This window comes from Aristolochia californica, unplaced genomic scaffold, assembly GCF_029961685.1.
Source record: "Aristolochia californica isolate CCGP_79_NKW_82.1479 unplaced genomic scaffold, dmAriCali1.0.hap1 SCAF_1, whole genome shotgun sequence".
Taxonomy (NCBI): domain Eukaryota; kingdom Viridiplantae; phylum Streptophyta; class Magnoliopsida; order Piperales; family Aristolochiaceae; genus Aristolochia; species Aristolochia californica.
The window spans coordinates 2589400-2608647 of record NW_027181770.1 but is presented as its reverse complement, the minus strand read 5'-3'; the positions used below and the strand labels follow the sequence as shown (position 1 = coordinate 2608647).

Genomic DNA, 19248 nt, shown 5'->3' with positions numbered 1-19248 from the left:
CCAATAAACAAAAGGCCTTTATCTAGTCAATTCGAAATATGAAAGCCAACACATTTACTTTCTTATAGTGTTGTTTAGCGAGTTGGGACCCAATTTAATGCACAAAATGGATGTCATAACCTAGTGCTAATAAAGTTTGTAACATAATATTTAATTATATTATAATGTATTTCATAATTTTTAGAATATTACGCAATTAATTTTGTATTTATTTTCATATTATGTTCGACAATTGGTACAAAGTATGCTCATTTATTTACATTATGCACAATTTGTACTTTTATTATGTTCGTATTATGGTAATCTTAGTTTCACATTATTCTCAAATTATGCTTATGTTTGATTTAGTAATGTTCATGATATTATTCCCTAAATCTGAATGCTCCCCTCTCATATTAAAATGATATTTGATTAACATAATTTTTTAACTTTAGTTAGGGTATTTAATTTTTTTTTAATTTCAAAACACTTTTCACGTGAACGTTTATATCTTTTTATTTAAAAATGAAGATAAACGTTTTTCCACCATACGAATAATAAAAAAAAGTTGTTTAATTAGGGCATTTACGAAAAAATGAGACTTTTAAGCCCTTATTTATAATTTTTACAATTTAATAGTTTTTTTATGAGCCCTTATTTATGGGCTGGGTCAGGGATGGGGTTGGTTTTGGGAAACTCTTGTCCAACTCGACCCTTAACCATGCATATAAAGAAAAATAGAATAAAAAAAAAAAAAACATTTTTGTACCGACAATATAGTGACAACAACGGGGGAATCCGGTGTTTCGCAGCCAAAGTAGGTCTTGTCTACTTTCAATGAATGTGACTCTGATTGGATGCTTACGTTGAGAGGGGGCTTCAGCAGCCCACGTGACTCTGAGTCCATATCTAAGGCCATCTTAACTAGACTACGATTGAATGATCCGAACAGCAGGCAGAAACACTATTCACTTGTCGTTGCTTCTGCGAGAGAAATGTCAAAGAAAGGATTAATGCGAGGTGGCGACGTGAGAATGAGAGATGGAAGGAAAGAGAGACTACGGATCTGGAGCTTATCACCACTTCCAGGAAAAAATATCTCTTTAAATTCCACAAATATCTCGGAACCATATGAATAGGTGAAAGTTTGGAAATCCAGCGGCGTAAAAAACTGTTCTAGTCTATTAAGTGGGCAGCCATAGAATTTTCAAACCGGGAACGCTTATTTATTGCTTCAGCATAGTGGATGCCGAGGTCTAATGCACAGTGAGAGTCTGAGAAGGAAGGGAAGAGCGTTACAGTTCAAGGAAATAGCAATGGTTTCCAGAGGTGAGAAGAGCTCAATCTTCTCGCCGGTTCAGAACCAGCTCCCAGGGCTTTGAAGACGCAAGTCCCCAAACCTGTCCCTTTTTTTTTTTTTTTTCCAGACTTGTCGAAGAATGGAGATCTAAGTCGGCTCTTTTGTGTGGCATTTTTCAGCACGAACTCAGCTCCAAATTGCAACTTCCAGGCTGATCAGGGATGTTTCTGTTTCCGCGTTCCGTCGTTCTTTTGTTTATCCATTTTATTTGCTTTGCGATGCTCGGAAATGGAACTAACGGTCAGCGCACTCTCCATCCCGACGAGTGTAAGATATACACACTCGTCAGTCGCCTTTGAATTTTTAGCAATCAGATCCTTCCGGTAGTACTGCTTCTGCTTCTCTATCGGTTATTCATTTTCAATTAATAAATGCCATGTTCAGATGCTGCGCTCCAAGTAATAGCTAATAAACTGGGAAAGAAGGACTGGAATTTTGCTGTGGATCCTTGCAGCCTACCTCCCAATCCCAGCTGGATTGTTCCTGGCACAACCAAGTACAACAACAGTACTGTCTCATGCGACTGCACTTCCATAAACGATGGGTTTTGTCATATAACCGGCATGTAAGCTTCCCGATGTCTTATATAAGTCTCCCTTTTTTTTTTTTTTTTTTTTTTTTTGGGCAAATCTCATTAGGATTTGAGAGTATGTTATAGATATAAACCACAAAAAAAAAAAAAAGGTTAAAAATCATTTGAATCGTAAAATAATGCATTTGAGTTTTTGTTTTTGTTTGTATTAAATCCGATGCTAACTTCACATTGCCCAAATGTATACATGCAGAGTTCTCAAAGCGCAAAATCTTAATGGGTTTCTTCCACGAGAGTTGGTCAAGCTTCCCTTCATCAAAGAGCTGTATGATACTTTTTGGGTTCTTGATTCTTTATCTCTATATTTTCTCTATAGAGCTACTTTTCTTCATAGAACGCTAAAATAGATTCTTTATCTGCTGTCACGCGTCACAGTGATTTAAGTCGCAACTTCCTCAACGATACAATACCCCAAGAATGGGGCTCCCTCCGTCAACTGGTCAAGTTGTAAGTTCATCCTCCCTACTTTCCATTAACTTCATCAAAGATCGAAACTAACCTGTGGGCTGTTATTACAGATCACTCTTGGCAAACCGTTTATCAGGAAGAGTGCCAAAAGAAATTGGAAATATTAGTACTCTGGAAGAGATGTAAGATTTTTTTTTTCCCTTTTGCCAAAAAAAAAATTATTTGCATAGGAGGCCCGTCCTCTGGAAGAGCTGTAAAATTTTATTTTCATTTCAGTATTGACGTATAATGAAATGAAAATCTCAGGGTACTTGAAGCAAACAGATTTTCTGGACCTCTTCCTCTGGAGCTCGGGAACCTGTCCAGTCTCATTAAGATGTGAGAGTCATACTTTTCTGCTCATTGGACTCGTTCATCTATTACTGTATTATAGATATCTTCTCGTCAAGCAAAGCCCGTCTGCTGGTTTCACGGGTTACCCTGTCTGAGACTTGTTACCAGCATTTCAATATGCATTAGATCCTGAGGCGTTTGACAGGGGCCATTGTTCTTGAAATAACTTATTTTGATCATTAAAACGGGTTTCTTCGGCTGCAGTCATCTACTCTCGAATGAGTTCACTGGGGAGTTGCCAGCAACCCTTGCACAGCTGTCCAATTTGACAGATTTGTAAGTGCCCTGCTCTTTCAATTTTTTTTTGTTTTTCATTTTGTTTTACGAGCCTGACTGTGCGTGCGGAACTTTGAAATTTGATGCATTCCAGCCGGATAAGTGACAACCAGTTTACAGGAACGATACCCAGCTTCATAACCAGTTGGACCAAGCTTCAGAAGCTGTAAGAGCTCTGTACCTACGTGCTACTGAACCGAAAGTGCTAATATTAGCTGATGTCTACTTTCATGAAGTTATGAGCAATCGTCATTTTGTAAAACTTGCTCATGTCACTGTGACTTATTATTTCTGTGTTCAAATCTCAATTTCACAGACAGATTGAAGGAAGCGGTCTTGAGGGTCCAATACCGTCCGGCATTTCCAAATTGGCGGAATTAACTGAAATGTAAAAGCAGCGCAATTACTTTTACTTCTTGTCTTTCTACTCATCTCCCAGTTGAAATAGCTAGAATCTATTTGTGTGGTGCTCCAGGAAAATTAGTGACATAAACGGACCGGCAACAGAAATTCCATTAATGAGTTCCGCGTCAAAGATGACAACACTGTGAGATCATCGCTTCTGGCATCTTCTTTTCTCATGTTTTATAGGTTCAGCAAGTGTGAATAATAATGGGGTGCTCATGTAGTCAATCATAATGCAGGATCATAAGGAATTGCAATCTTACAGGGAACATCCCGGAGGATGATTACGAAGGAATGAAGGAGCTGAAACATTTGTATATCTACCTGACCAACTTCTTTCGCCACAAAATAAATGATCTGAAATTCTGAATGACTGCACTGCATGATCTTATCCATGTGCTCAATCTTACGTTCCATATGTTTTCTTCAATGTTTGATCTTGGCAGGGACCTCAGCTTCAACCACTTGACGGGCCCGATCCCAGATTCTTTTAGCAGATTGCTACGTTTGGAAAACATGTAACATAAACTAATTTCAGCATTTTTGGTCGTTTCCTTTTCGTTAATTTCTTCAATAAATCCTGACTATCATCTATTGAAAACAAACTTGGGTTAAAAAAAAAAAAGGTACCTAAGCAACAACATGATCACGGGACCGCTGCCGAACTGGATAGACCAGAAAAGAGCTTCCATGTACGTGCTGTTTCTGGATTCTCGCTGCTGCCAGTCGTTATGTTTTCATTAAAACTTGCTGGCTAACTGTTCTCTCTTGTATATACTGAAAAAATTACTGCGTCAAGCTTCTTTTCCTAAACAATGTATTGTTTCTGTTGGAACCAGTGACCTTTCTTACAATAACTTTCCAAGCACAGAGCCTTGTCCGTCTAACCGACTGTAAGAATAGTTTGCGCACGTTCAGTTCTGTTCGTCGAACCTTTCTGTTTCTTATTTCTTACTAGATGACTTTACCATTCTCTGTTCAGGAACATATTTGGACTTGGAAGCTCCTCTGCTGGGGACACCAAGTAATTAGCTTCTAATTTTTTGCTACAACGAAATTTCAGTGATCTCCATTGGTTTTTTACATTTATAATTACATTTTTTTTTTTTTGTTTGCAGAACTGAGAATGGGCCGTGCTCGAAGAACTTCGACTGTTCAAAGAGTGAGTATATCAAGTTAAGAAATATATATATGTGCTACAGCAGTTCGAGCTATCAGCACAACCCTTATATTCCTTAAACTCTAAAGTGTAATCCTATGCATTTTTGAGTTTTTTTTTTTTTTTTTAAACCTTGCTTTTGAATAAAACTTTTATTGTATGTGCTAGCTCGTTATTCCTTGCATATTAATTGCGGCGGTGAGGCTGTAGAAATCAACGGGACGAAATATGAAGCAGATCAGGGGAACGGAGACGCTTCATCATTTATACAAAGTAGAGACGGAACGTGGGCAGTCCGAACCACAGGGGAATTTCTGAACGATGAGGAATCCAATAACTTGTACACTGATCGAAACAAGTCGACACTCTTCATGAAGGACCCTCTGCTGTACATGACAGCCCGATTCTCTCCTCTTTCCCTCACTTATCATGGATTCTGTCTGGCAAAAGGAAGTTATAATGTTACACTTCATTTCGCAGAAATAGTTTTCACCAACGATGATACCTATCGCAGCCTCGGAAAGCGTATATTTGACATATATGTTCAGGTGAGACCATCGTAATCTCTCAGTACATTTAGTTCTAAATTTGTTTAGACCCGTCGCGCTAAAGATTAATTTCCCGACAGGGTAAGCTGGTAAAGAAGGATTTTAATATCGAAGCTGAAGCTGGTGGGGCAGGTAGAGAAAAAGTGCTTAACTTGACTGCAGTTGTAACGAGTAGGACACTGGAGATTCGTCTCATTTGGGCAGGAAAAGGAACTACTGGTATCCCTGATAGAGGCACCTACGGTCCTGTTATATCAGCTATTTCCGTCCTCTCCGGCCCCGGTATGTATCTTCTTCTTCTTCTTCTCTCTCCTATGAACCTTTCAGGTTCTTCACTATTCTCGTACCATAAGAATTATTTGTTGTTCTATTTTCTCAAACAGATATCAAGATTCCTTCGGAGAGAAAAGTATCTGCGGGTGCTATAATCGGAATTGTAATTGGAACTTCATGTTTTATTTTCTTCTGCTTGGGCGTTCTTTGGTGGCGAGGCTGCCTTAGGAGATCATCCAAAATGGACCTGGGTAATGTAACACTCACGAGAGAGAAAACAGAGAAGAGATGTTTTGACATATTTTAGGCTAATTTTCTTGCGTGCATCTTCTTGAGCAGAGCTAAGAGGTCTAGACCTGCAAACCGGCTCATTTACCTTGAGACAGATTAAAGCTGCCACGAACAACTTTAATGCTGCAAACAAGATTGGCGAAGGCGGCTTTGGACCCGTTTACAAGGTACTATTCTACATGGCTACCTAGAAAGGAAATTTATTTTTTTGACTGATCAAGTTCTTTCAACAGAAATCATTTACGTTTCATATCTAATGCAGGGTCTATTATCAGATGGCACTGCAATTGCCGTCAAACAGCTCTCCGCAAAATCTAGACAAGGGAACCGTGAATTCTTAAACGAAATAGGCATGATTTCTGCGCTGCAACACCCAAATCTTGTAAAACTTTATGGGTGTTGTGTGGAAGGGAATCACTTGCTCCTAATTTATGAATACATGGAAAATAATAGTCTCGCTCATGCTTTCTGGGGTAAGCTCTGTAGTATAAAATCTTTCTTCCAATGGTTTATCGGTATTTCTCATCTCACAGAAATAGCTCTCTACTAAAGCATGTTAAACAGTTGCAAAGGTTTTGTCGACTGAATGTTTTATGGATCCCTTTAGAAACCAAGCTGAAACTGGACTGGAGGATCAGGCATCAGATTTGCATTGGAGTAGCAAGGGGTTTGGCCTTTCTCCATGAAGAATCAAAACTGAAAATCGTCCACAGAGACATCAAAGCCACCAACATACTCCTCGACAAAGATCTTAATGCTAAGATTTCTGACTTTGGTTTGGCAAAGCTTGATGAAGAAGAGTACTCCCACATCAGTACAAGAATAGCTGGAACCATGTAAATATTTCCACAATCTCGGTCTCTTTACTTTTTTTTTTTTTTTCTTTTATAGCAAATAAGAGACAAGTTTCTGATAACTTCATACTTCAAAGCGTCGATTGCATATCCACTGGTAAAAGGAAGAGAGAGATGGTGAAGGATACAATAACCTGTGAGAGTATGACAAATCTTCATTCCCATCCCGCAGAGGCTATATGGCACCAGAATATGCTACGAGAGGTTACCTGACGGACAAAGCAGATGTCTACAGCTTTGGGGTCGTGGCATTGGAAATTGTCAGCGGGAGAGGCAATGCAGGTCACTCCTTGAAAGAGGAACAGTTGTATTTAGTGGACGAGGTACTCAAGACCTTTTTCATCTTTCTTCTCCTCTGGCTAATATCTCGAGAAAGTGGAGCTCATTTTTCTTTCCGAGTACTGCAGGCTTTTATCTTGGAAAGGAGCGGAAATCTCTTGGCGTTGGTCGATCCCAGTCTTGGATCAGAATTCGACAAAGACGAGGCCATGGCGATGATTAAAGTGGGTCTTCTTTGCACAAATGCTACCTGGAGGCTTCGGCCAAGCATGACGGCCGTAGTGAGCATGCTTCAGGGGCAGAGTGCCACTGAGATACCCACTTCCAAAGTGAACCTTCCCGGTGACGATTTGGAAGCTGAAAGCACAAGTAAACGTTACGGAGATAGTGGGAACAAGAGTCCAAGCCAAAGCGACACACTCATTACTAATTCGATGGTTCTTTCAGAATCCTCCACATCTGCTATGGATCTCTATCCGCTCAAGGTGGATTCCGAGTACTGGAATAAAAGGGCACAGTGAACTCCGTCTTTCTTTCTAGAGATCAAACATTTCGATTGCGACTATATAGAGAACATATGGTGAAAACAGGGGACTGGGCACTTGTCTCTGGATCTCTATATATGAAAACGGATTAAGAAGCTAGGAACTTCAGTAGTCCACTTCTGCCAAGATTAAAAATTGACAATTACTTCTTCTATATTTGTAATTTGATGGCTTTTGTGCAAAAGAAATCTTCTCCATGTTCTTATGGAACTGGTATGATATATTGGACCTATTTGTTTGTAATAAAGCGCGACCCGAAGAAATGACTTTTTTTATGATTTTGTGAAAAGGCCTTCATTGAGCTTTCAGTCATTTAGTTAATGACTCCCATCTGCTTAGCTCTTGCCATCGGGACAAGGTTTTCAACTGTGAAGAAATTGATCATACCTTCGCCAATTGTCCTCCGAATCTGGTTCCTCGACAGGGTGAAGCGCGCCCCCGTTGCAGGTCGTTCGTCTTTTTCTGAATTCTGATTTCCCCTCATTCACAAAGAAATCTCTCACCGACGTCCATTTCCCCAACAATAATTCTCCAGCACCGGCTGCACACTCTCTTTAACTAGGGAGAGAGGGAATTGAGGAGTTTTCACAATGAAGGGTTTTAGAAGCGGCGACATCCTCACGTCTCCTCTTTTCGTGAAGCTCTTCGCATTAGTTCTCATCGGTTTCGCTTTCTTCTACCTCGGCAAACACTGGTCTGAGTCGGATGGGTTCGATCAGCTCCTCTACTTCTCCAGACAGACTGATTTGCCCTCTATCGACCCTTCCCCGAATGTGAGCAAGAATTTCGATATCTCCTCGCTCATTACTCCCCACGACTCTCAAACGGCCCCCGTTGCGGACCGTTCGTTGCCGCCTTCGCCCGCTGATCCGCCCCCAGCGTCGCCTCCTCCGGCGTCCAAGCCTCCTCCTCTACCCCCGCCCCCACCGCCGCCCATTTCCCTACTTGGTATCGTTGATGAGAATGGGACGATGAGAGAGGATTTTGTTCTTGACGGGTACGACTCCGATCTGGCTAGTGACACTTTTGGAGATGAGAATGACAACTCCAGTCCAGCGTCAGTCGGTTCGAATTCCGGTGGCAGGTTCAAGCTTAAGAAATTCCCTATCTGTCCCAATAGTATGAGAGAGTATATTCCATGCTTGGATAATGTTGAAGCGATTCAGAAACTGAAGTCCACGGAGAAGGGGGAGAAATTCGAGCGGCACTGTCCCGAGCAAGGAAAGGGATTGGACTGCTTGGTTCCGGCGCCTAAGGACTACAAGCAGCCTATCCCTTGGCCTAGAAGCAGAGATGAGGTCGCTCCATTCCCTCATGTATTCATTTCTTTTAAACTAAGTATTATCATTGACCGTGCGCAGGTGATTCATCGGATATCCAAATGCAAGGTGATAACTACTCAAATGAAATTTTACTGTGTAAAAACTTGTGATCTTCTACTGCTTCGAGAAAAATAGAGCATTTAGGCTTGGTGTCCGTTCTTGGTGCTTATAAAGTGGAAAATTGGGAAGAAAAATGAAGTTGCTATTCAAGTTCCAAATTTTCTTAAACTGCGGAATACCTTCTGATTGAATAAAACAATTAAAATCATTTAAAAAGTTATAAATTCTTGAAGGTTTTGAAAATTTATGGTTTATTGTTTCTTTTTGTTTCATTCTTAATCCCTGACGTTCTACATTGTACAAGTATGAGCATTTTTCTTAAAGGAAGTATGATCATGTCGATATGCAGATTTGGTTTTTATTTTACTTTAGCATCCTTTTTAAAACAATTCAGTACCATCGCAGATTTGGTTCAACAATGTTCCACATCCTCGTTTGGTTGAAGACAAAGGAGGACAGAACTGGATTACTAGAGTTAAAGATAAGTTTAAATTTCCTGGAGGTGGAACTCAATTCATACACGGGGCAGATCAATATATAGACCAAATTTCACAGGTCTCTTGCTTCTTAAAACTGAAACTATTATTAAACTAGAATGCTGTTATCTTTACTTTGGCAGCTTTATTTTTTTGTCTGATTTCAAATATGCAGATGGTTCCAGATATTGCCTTTGGTCGTCGAACAAGAGTTGTGCTGGATGTTGGATGTGGGGTGGCAAGCTTTGGAGCATTCCTGCTTTCACGGAAAGTAGCTCCATTGTCTATAGCACCAAAAGATGTTCATGAGAACCAGATCCAATTTGCTCTTGAACGTGGTGTCCCAGCTATGATTGCTGCATTTGCTACACATCGTTTGTTATACCCAAGCCAGGCTTTTGACTTGATACATTGTTCAAGGTGTCGAATTAATTGGACCCGTGATGGTATATACCCTGTTGATTTTTTCTGACACCAAATTCTTTGGCTTATGGTAACTCTGGTCTGATGATAGTGTTGGATTTCATTTTGTTTTAATTCCTGTGGCAAAGATGGGATATTGCTTCTAGAGGTTAACAGGATGCTGAGAGCTGGAGGATATTTTGCTTGGGCAGCTCAGCCTGTTTATAAACATGAGGAGGCACAGCAAGAAGCATGGAAGGGTTGTCCCTTCAAGCCCCTTTTTTTACTTGCCTCAGAGCTCTCACTTTGGCGTGATTTTGGTGTATGCTGAGTTTATACGCCAGGGACACCTGGCATGGTTTTGTCTATTTGTAGAAATGGAAGACCTTACAAATCGTATGTGCTGGAAGCTTGTAAACAAGGATGGATATCTTGCTATTTGGAAGAAGCCTTTGGACAACAATTGCTATCTGAGCCGAGATGCTGGGATTAGACCTCCGTTATGTGAATCAGATGATGACCCTGATAATGTTTGGTATGATTTTTTACTCTTGCTAGTGCTTCAGCTTTAATAAGCAGATGCATTAAGCAGATCAGATCTGTTAAAAAGGAATTGCTTTGACAGATGCGATGTCTTATCACCATCAGCCAACCAGCAGCTAGATACTTGTTTAGCTTTTTTAGTTCTATAGTCTTCCTCACATGCATAACTTTTCAATATCTCGTAGTTTGCTTCAGTCTAGTTGGTACATGGAATGGTTTTGTTATCTTTGACATGGTACATGGTAGATCAACCTCTTTCGTTCATCTTCTACATCATAATCTCGTTTTACCTTCAGTTATCAATTTTTTTGCAGTGAATTAGTGAATGTCAATATGCATTCATGTATGAGCTGCTTTATAGGACAATGCTGAAGTATATACTCTTCCATGTGCAAAACAACTATCATAAGGAAATATTATTTAGCTACCTTCCACATCAGCATGCCTGACTCTCTTTTAAATCTTAGCATTCACCAAAAATCAGAGGTTTGTTTTCTTCCTTCTTCAGGTATGTTGATCTCAAGCCGTGCATTACTCGACTGCCTGAGAATAGATTGGGAGCAAATCTTATGAAGTGGCCTGAGCGTCTTCATTACCCACCAGATAGGCTTCAGACTGTTGAGATGGATGCGTACATGGCAAAAAAGGAGCTTTTTAAGGCAGAATCAAAATTCTGGAATGATATAGTGGGGAGCTATATTCGTGCTTATCATTGGAAAAAATTGAGATTGCGAAATGTCATGGACATGAGGGCTAGTTTTGGAGGGTAAGGTTAAGTGTTTGTTAATCTTTATGATGGATGAAAACAAGTTGGTTAGCATTTCTTCTGTTTGGTATCATGTGAAATGTTTTATCGTGCTTGTTTCTTGATTTCATCTAGTTATTCATTCTGATAGCCATCTTCTCTGTTAGGGTCTTGTACCACGTTTTTTAATGATTTTTGGTACAGATATGCTTACATCCTGGCAGAAGTACTGACTAACGAAATTTTAGTCGAAAATAAAATTGTATGGTTTTGGGGTTGCCATACAATTTGGTCTAAATGAGCATTTATATGGTACATTTGTTGGTTCTTCTATAGATATATACTCTTTTAAATCAGAATATCGTTTTTTCATCATTATCAAAGCATTGCCCTACCACATTTCTTAATTAAAAAAAAAAAATGAAGCTTTGCTCCTCTGTGCATATCCTTTCCCCATTCAATCTTATACCAGATGTATTTATGGCCTTGCTGTAACCTTTTTTGTCCTACCAATTGAAAGCAACAGAACCTTTCACAGTTCATTCTGTTGATTGGTTCCGTCACCTTTCTATAAGAGTAACAGTTTGTATATTGAAAATAGTGAGTTCAGTGGCAAATGCATCCATTTGCTTACATTCTTTGGTCTGCTATGGATAAGGATGTCTCTACACATTGATATATGTGGACAGCAGGAAGTACTCGTAGCTAAACGCTCAAGGTTCTAGATAAGTTAAAGAAAACCACTTCATAGCTCAGAACCTTATATAAATTAACATTAGAACTCTTTGTAGCATGATTAGTGTTAGCTTGTATTTACTGCATTATGTTGCTCAGAACCTTATATAAATTAACATTAGAACTCTTTGTAGCATGATTAGTGTTAGCTTGTATTTACTGCATTATTGATATAACTTCCATGCTGCGAACAATTTTGGCATTTCTTTTTTCATTTTGAATGAGTGAGGCTTTAATGACAGGTTTGCAGTGGCAATTATTGATCTAGATATTAATTCTTGGGTGATGAATGTTGTTCCTACCAGCGGGCACAACACCCTGCCTGTAATATATGACCGTGGTCTGCTGGGAGTGCTCCATGATTGGTATATTCTGTTCTACATTCTGGTTTTGGATGTCAAATAAAATTTACTTATTGTTTGTTTCCTGGCCAAGTGACCTCATGAAACTATCTATGAGCTCCTGAAACTCTCTACTGGCTCATACGTTTTTAAAATGGAAGCTAATTACTCTTATATACCAGCAAAAAGCATATTTGCAAAAGTGCCAGCTTTTCTCTAGCAAATCATTGTTTACAAATATCATCTGAAAAATTGTTGAGTTAGATTTTTTTATTTGGTTGGATTTTATTATTTTTTTTGGCTTTGTCTACTAGTTTAATGTAGATGAATTTCATCAAGTTTTCCTACAATATTGTCATAATATGAGCTAAATTTCTTTCTCTAGGTGCGAGCCTTTTGATACGTACCCAAGAACTTATGATTTATTGCATGCATCCGGCCTTTTCTCTATCGAACAAAAGAGGTGAGCTCTACAGGTCTTACCCCATTTATTAAACATTGTTCAGTTTTCTTAGAGCTCGTTCCATTCATTATATGTCAGTTAAATATTCTGTGACCTCTGTCAAGGAAGAAATTCTCCTTACCTCTCACATATTGTTGGATAGAATCTTTAATTTTAAGAGAATGTTCCTTAAATTCTTGCTTGTTCTACTGGTGTTATCATCCAGGTGTAACATCACATCTATCCTGCTTGAGATGAATCGAATACTTAGACCTGGTGGGCGGGCTTACATTCGTGACTCGAAATCTGTCATTGAAGACATCTATGGGATTACTAATGCCATGGGATGGAGGTCTACAGTCCAAGACACATCTGAAGGCCCCTATGCTAGCCGAAGAGTGTTGAGGTGTGACAAACCATAGGGAGTATGAATTGGTTGTACCAAAAAGGATATCCTAGTCATGCTGTTCTTGCTGTAAAAAAATGTAGTTTAGGGGCAAGTGAAGAGACAAGTACCTCACCATAATGCCATTGCCAGCACCCCAGTGTAGTAAAAAACCTAAATGGCCCAAGGAAGTGCAGCTCACATGCTTACGAGGGAGATAGTTTTTCTCTTTTTTCGTATATCTTGAAAAAAGCAGAATTCTTATTTTGTTCATTCTTGTTGCATCTTCATGTTATTGTCAATGTTGAGGCTTCAAAATGCTATTCTCAAGGTCTCGGTGTTCTTCTCTCTTACATCAACCTGAATTTATTCAAATACTGTTCATTTTATGATAGTAGTGGCTATGTAACGGAGATGAATTTGAGCACACTAGAACACATTTTTTGTCTCGCTTCACACCGAGGGGTTTTACAGAGAAGGGAGAATGGATTTGCCCTCTACTGGTAAAAAGCAAATAACAGTTCAGGGCCAGGCTATAGTGTAGTATACAAGTAAAATCACGTCTCACTGTCCACTCCCCGTGCCAATTTTCCCAACCTCATAGCTTAATCTCCATGGAGTTGACGAGTACCTTTGAGTGCTCCGGGGCGGAGGGCTCTCAAGTAGTCCTCCACCACGGCCTTCCGGAATAAAGCAGGCTTCCCTGCGCCGATCAGACTTGCTGCCGGCCCGTTCTCCGCTTTCGGTTTGGGGCTGTAAAAAGTGGCCACAGGGAGCCGCACCTGGACTGAATTCGCTGTTACCCTGTGTCCCACGCTCTCATATATCGCGTTCGTTATAATCTGCTAAAACCAATGGAGAAAACTTTGAGAGTCTTGAGGATGGAGAAAACCTTCTAATCCTTATCTTATCTTTAATGAGCCTGCGTTGCAAACGCTGCAGAAGTTTGAGCTACAACGGAACCCAAATCTCCTCCAACTACTGGGCAACATTGACGAGGAGCACACAAGATCAAACGTACAACAAAGCTGAACAGCCACACTGCAGAGCTATGTCCATCAAAGATACAGAAGCATATTGAAGGAAAATCAGTGAAATCTTTGGGAAAAGGTGACCTGTATTGAGAGAGATATGAGTCGGGATGATAGTACTAATTCGGATTAAAGTGGCATTTTGGTTGGCTTATTCTTTGAAAAGCTTCTCCGGAAAGAAGTGGAGTTAAATTACTGGATCTATATACATCATGTAGCGTGCAGTACAATTTGCAAAACATCATATTTTCAAGATATATTAACAACTTAGATGTGGCAAAATTATTTATTATTATATTTTAATAAAAAAATATTTTAGGTTGTATTTGACATGTAAAATTGTAGGTTTTTTATATTAAATATTTGAATCAGTTATATTTGTTTTATTTTTATTTTTACTATTATGCTATTTATGTAGCACATTGGACAATGATTCTATTATATTTGATTACTAGTTTAAGAGTGAGAATTAAAACACTGTAAAAATGAACAATTTGATTAACTATTTTGATATTATAAAAATAAATATTTATTTTATTGTTTTTTTTACATAATTAATTAATTAATTAATCTTAATTAAAATTTAAAATTATTTATTAATTCATCACAAGTTAAAATTTATCTTAGTTTATTAATAAAAATTTAAGTATAACTATCTTATAAGAGTTAATAAACTAATTTATATAATAAAATATCTTTTTATATAAATTAATGATGGTTAATATTATAAATAATCACTAGTTTAGGAGTGAGAATTTAAACATTGTAAAAATAAAAATTTGATTAAATATTTTGATATAAAAGTAAGTAATTGTTTAATTATTTTATTTCTATATAATTAATTAATTAATTAATCTTAATTAAAATTTTAATTATTTATTCATTCATCACAAGTTAAAATCTATTTTAGTTTATTAATAAAAAAATTTAAGTAGAACTATCTTATAAGATTTAATAGACTAATTTTATATAAATTAACGATGGTTAATACTATATTTATTCACTAGTTTAAGAGTGACAATTTAAATGCTACAAAAATAATAATTTGATTAAATTTTTTTATATTATAAAAGTAAGCATATGTTTAACTATTTTATTTTTATATATTTAATTAATTAAATAATATTAATTCAATTTTTATTTATTTATTAATTCATCACAAGTTAAATTTTATAGTAGTTTATTAATAAAAAAAAGTTAAGTACAACTATCTTATAAGATTTGATAGACTAATTTTATATAATAAAAAATATTTTTTAGATAAATTAATTATGGTTAATAATATATTTAATCACTAGTTTAAGAGTGAGAATTTAAACATTGCAAAAATAATAATTTTATTAACTATTTTGATATTATAAAAGTCAAAGTAAGTATTTTTTAATTATTTTATTTTTATATAATTAATTAATTAATTAACCTTAATACAATTTTTTAATTATCTATTAATTTATGACAAGTTAAAATCTATCTTTTAGTTTCTTAATAAAAAAATTAAGTAAAAGTTATTAAAGTTAAATCTATCAGAATATTTAATTAATAAAAAATTCTCAACACTTTACACAGCACTTTGGATCGAACACACTAACACAAAAAATTACTTTCTACTATATTTTTTATTATGCATATTAACAAAAAAATAATAATTCACTCTCACTTTCCGTTGCACTTTGAAAGTGGAATAACCCCGAGATCTATGTTGATCTATGTCACTTCTACTCAAGTAGTCCTCCTCCACCACCACCTTTCCGAACAAAGCAGGCTTCTCAACGCTGATCAGACTTGCTGCCGGCTTGATCTCCGCCTCAGGACGGGTGCTAATTATATTTCTTAGTGTTATAAGAATGAGAATGGTTAAATGGACCCGAACTGGACCACACCTAAACTTAGTAATGGAGGTCCTGAAAGAAACCCCATTCCGTGTGCAGTATTTCTAACTCATCAACCAGGAATTCGCCGCGCAGCAGTTTCTGCCTGTCGATTATCGGAATCACGAATGCAGAAATTCCTTCGGCAGCTGGCGGTTCCTGATCAGGGTGTAAGTATCGACGAGGAACCGTGGCGAGATTGGTTCTTTGGCCATCTCCTGCACACTGGGTACCGGCAGTGAACCTCTTAGACTTAGCTCAGGCAACTCCATTGATTCCGGCTACAAAATTACACCGTTCTCTGCTCTCTCTACCCCACGAATGACTTCCTCAGCAATTGGCCGTTGGGAGGAGGGGGGAAGTAAGCTGTGCCCGGGCTTCTCCACATTTTTCTGTATATTGATCCTTGCTCAGTAACTTAACAAGACAAGGTGACGAACTGCTTTATTTTTCAAGTTGGGATTAATAGGATAAATCCTGGCCCCCTAGTTCAGGCGACGGCGGCGGGTGAGGCTGAGGATGGATGACATAAGACAAAATTACCCTTCCCCCTCTACTTAAAACACCATTGGTGCAATGACCATTCATGTCGGTTGCAATCAGGACCTCTCAATCAGTAATTAAAATTGAACCAGAATAGTTGGTAGCAAATTTATGACATAACGACTTCTCCTTCAAATTGGTCGATAATCGCATTCATCATGAATTGGACTAGAAATAGGGATTTGACAATTCGTTTGCGTTTCTACTGTTTGTAATTGGGAGAAGAAAAAACCTTTTAACTATTTGCAGATATTTGATAGAGGAGATTGTTAACTATTGATCATTAAAGACAATACCAGTAGCCATTTATTGGTGACATTTATGACACTTGGAAGAGAGGGAGAGGATAAAAAAAAAGAGTCAATTCAGAGTAAAAGCGAGCTAAAGCTCAAAGTTTGATGCAAGACTGGTTTCAAACTACCCCTGCCAATTCCCCTCTTGGGTGGTCATCCAGCAATCTTCGTCGAGTTGATCAGTGCTTTCCCTTGGATTTCTGCAGAGTAAGGGGCCTTAACGTAATCCGCCACCAGGATCGTCTTGAACAATGCGGGCTTCCCTGGGTTGACCAGACTCGCTGCTGGTCCGATCTCTGCCTCCGGTTTAGGGCAGTAAAAAGTGCCAATGGAGAGCCTCTCCTGCGCTGAGTTCACCGTTGCCCTGTGCTCCACGCTCTCATATGTCCCATTGCTTATAATCTGCCAAAACAGATCAGTGATAAACCCGTTCTGCGATTAAAATCTTCTAACCAGTACAATAACGCTTTTGTAGGTCAAATTAGAACTTAATTACCTCCAACTGGTCTCCGATGTTGACGATGAAAGCATCCGGGAGCGGTTCAACTGGCACCCACTTCCCTTCTTTCCTCACCTCGAGCCCTTGCACTTCGTTAACTTGAAGGACGGTGAGTCCCATGAAATCCGAGTGTGGTGAGAAGCCAATTACCTGCTCTGGTTGAGGACACGGAGGATAATAACTCATCCTCGTGCCTTGAAGCCCATCTTCGAACAAATCAGTCATCTCCTTGGGTTCCATTCCCAGAGGTCTTGCCATCTGCTCTAAGACAATCATGGACAGCTTCTGCGTTTCGTTCGCGTAGCTCTCTAATGTCTCCCTAAATGAGTTTGGAATCAGAATGCTTTTTCATTTGGATGAGTAGGAAGTTAAAAATCTTATATGCTGAACCGAGCGAAGAAGTTCAATTTATTAACCTCAAGGAGGGAGAAAAGTTCTCGAATAAATGAGCCTTCCGGAGATGGGTGGGTAGGGTTACCAAGGAAAACATATCGCCCCAGTCAAGCTTCTGCTCCTCTGAAACAACGAAGGCCTGACCGTATCCCTGTACGTCTCCAGGAAGCTGAGCAAATTTTTGTTTTTCTGCCAGGGGAAGTTGGAAGAAGCTCTGGACCTCAAACTTCATTTTCTCTATCAGCGAAGAACCAACTCCATGGTTTATCAACTGCAAATTAAGCGTCAATAAAATCAAAATACCACTCATCATAAGTCAGTACTTATTTAAGCTATTTTCCATGATCATTAATGTCAACATCCCAGAGATAAATATAGAAGAAAAATCAATAGAGGACCTGGAAGAAACCCCATTCCTTGGAAGCCCAGTGCAGTCTTTCTAGTTCTTCTGCCATGAATTCGCCACAGTGCAGTTTCTGCATGTCAATGATCGGAATCAAGGATACCGAAGTTCCTTTCAGTCTTGCTGGAGGCTCTTGGTCTGGACGTATGTATCGATGAGGAACAGTGGCAATCGGCTCCTTGACCATCTCCTGCACACTGGGTACCGGCAGTGAACTTCCTAGACTCAGCTCCGACAACTCCATTGTTTCGGTCACCAAAACTACACTAAGCTCGAGTCTGATCTTCTGTAGCACTTCTGTGCTTTCGCTCCTTCCAATTGCTTGGGATACATATAGGGAAGTTTGACGACGAAGTAATTTCAAAGTCAAATACCAATATTAGGAGAGGCGGCGTCAGAGTATACCAAAGAAAACTGAAATTACAAAAATATATCTTCCATATACATTTCTAGTGCTCATAATATCGAATCCATCAAGCGTCAAGCACAATTAAATTCAGAAATTATTTGAATTAAAATTTTAGAACCTACTATCTAGTTTTTCTTGTTTAATTATTTGGTGATTAGGAGTCAATTAAATTCATTATTAGATAGTTTCCATTCAATGCACCTCACATCACCTATTGTCGATTTTTGTCTTTTTGAAGTGAGACAAGTCGAGTGGATTAAATTAATTTAAATATTATAAAGTAAATAATATACATGTCCCATGGTCACTAACCCATATGAACAAAATTCTTGTTATATCTTTAACCTTGAAGGGGTAATTGTATGTTGCTTCTCTCTTCCCTTTTCAAATGTATCTAACACCATTTCTGAAACCCTAAAACCTTCAATGTTAAAGTATCTATGTTACTTCATTAATTCTGTGCAAGTGAAGCAAGTGAAAATTAGGAGGACTTTGAGGTGATTGTGAAGGGTAAGGTCAATATGCAATTTCATGGAAATTAAGAGTGTTATTCAGGATTGTCATAACTTATTGACTGCTATGGAATTTGTCTCATTAAATTATATTTTAAAATAATTCAACACTATTGTAGATATTTTGTCAAACGAAACCTTATGTTGTACACACCTTTAACAGTGATTTCTAGGGCAATATTTAGTCAAATGGGAATCCAAATTGTATCTAAACAATATTATTGTTTGGATGTCAAAAAGACAAAAAAAAATTTACACAATAAGGTGTCATTTGTTTCTACCATTTCAACATAAGGAAACAAAAGCAGTAATTAACATTACTATTCCCCTTCTTTTAACCCCTGAACACTCTTTAAGTATCTCAAGATCCGATAGATCGCTTGCATATGTTCTTTACTTGGTGCATGCATGAACTGATTCACAACGCTCACTGCATATGCTACATCTAGCCTTGTGTGTGATAGGTAGATTAATCTTCCAACTA

General features: G+C 38.2%; 3 protein-coding genes across 4 annotated transcripts; 2 read left to right on the top strand and 1 right to left on the bottom strand.

Moving 5' to 3' along the window:
* Positions 1-959: 959 nt before the first annotated feature.
* LOC137939655 (probable leucine-rich repeat receptor-like serine/threonine-protein kinase At3g14840) lies at positions 960-7637 on the top strand. The gene is made up of 25 exons (XM_068784862.1): positions 960-1365; positions 1459-1606; positions 1724-1904; positions 2125-2196; positions 2307-2378; positions 2450-2521; positions 2646-2717; positions 2937-3008; positions 3103-3174; positions 3325-3396; positions 3484-3555; positions 3653-3727; positions 3860-3931; positions 4040-4105; positions 4253-4306; positions 4396-4437; positions 4532-4575; positions 4741-5120; positions 5201-5402; positions 5504-5644; positions 5733-5851; positions 5947-6157; positions 6292-6520; positions 6711-6861; positions 6946-7637. Exons 2-25 carry the CDS (start codon positions 1501-1503, stop codon positions 7336-7338), a joined length of 3042 nt encoding a protein of 1013 aa, XP_068640963.1. The 5' UTR covers positions 960-1365; positions 1459-1500; the 3' UTR covers positions 7339-7637.
* A 47-nt stretch (positions 7638-7684) lies between these two features.
* On the top strand, positions 7685-13143 carry LOC137940190 (probable methyltransferase PMT11). The gene is made up of 9 exons (XM_068785163.1): positions 7685-8660; positions 9150-9299; positions 9396-9666; positions 9772-9882; positions 9998-10157; positions 10674-10931; positions 11888-12010; positions 12372-12449; positions 12655-13143. The coding sequence occupies exons 1-9, from the start codon at positions 7953-7955 to the stop codon at positions 12848-12850; spliced, it is 2055 nt and encodes a 684-aa protein (XP_068641264.1). The 5' UTR covers positions 7685-7952; the 3' UTR covers positions 12851-13143.
* A 3400-nt stretch (positions 13144-16543) lies between these two features.
* LOC137940839 (oxoglutarate-dependent flavonoid 7-O-demethylase 1) lies at positions 16544-18124 on the bottom strand. 2 transcript variants are annotated; one of them, XM_068785990.1, is made up of 4 exons: positions 17839-18124; positions 17464-17711; positions 17045-17366; positions 16544-16950 (listed from the first exon to the last, which is right to left on the bottom strand). In XM_068785990.1, the coding sequence occupies exons 1-4, from the start codon at positions 18085-18087 to the stop codon at positions 16702-16704; spliced, it is 1068 nt and encodes a 355-aa protein (XP_068642091.1). In that variant the 5' UTR covers positions 18088-18124; the 3' UTR covers positions 16544-16701. The 2 variants fall into 2 exon arrangements, with proteins under 2 accessions (XP_068642091.1, XP_068642150.1); XM_068786049.1 differs by having other exon boundaries at positions 17045-17362; positions 17526-17711.
* Between the last annotated feature and the right edge of the window lie 1124 nt (positions 18125-19248).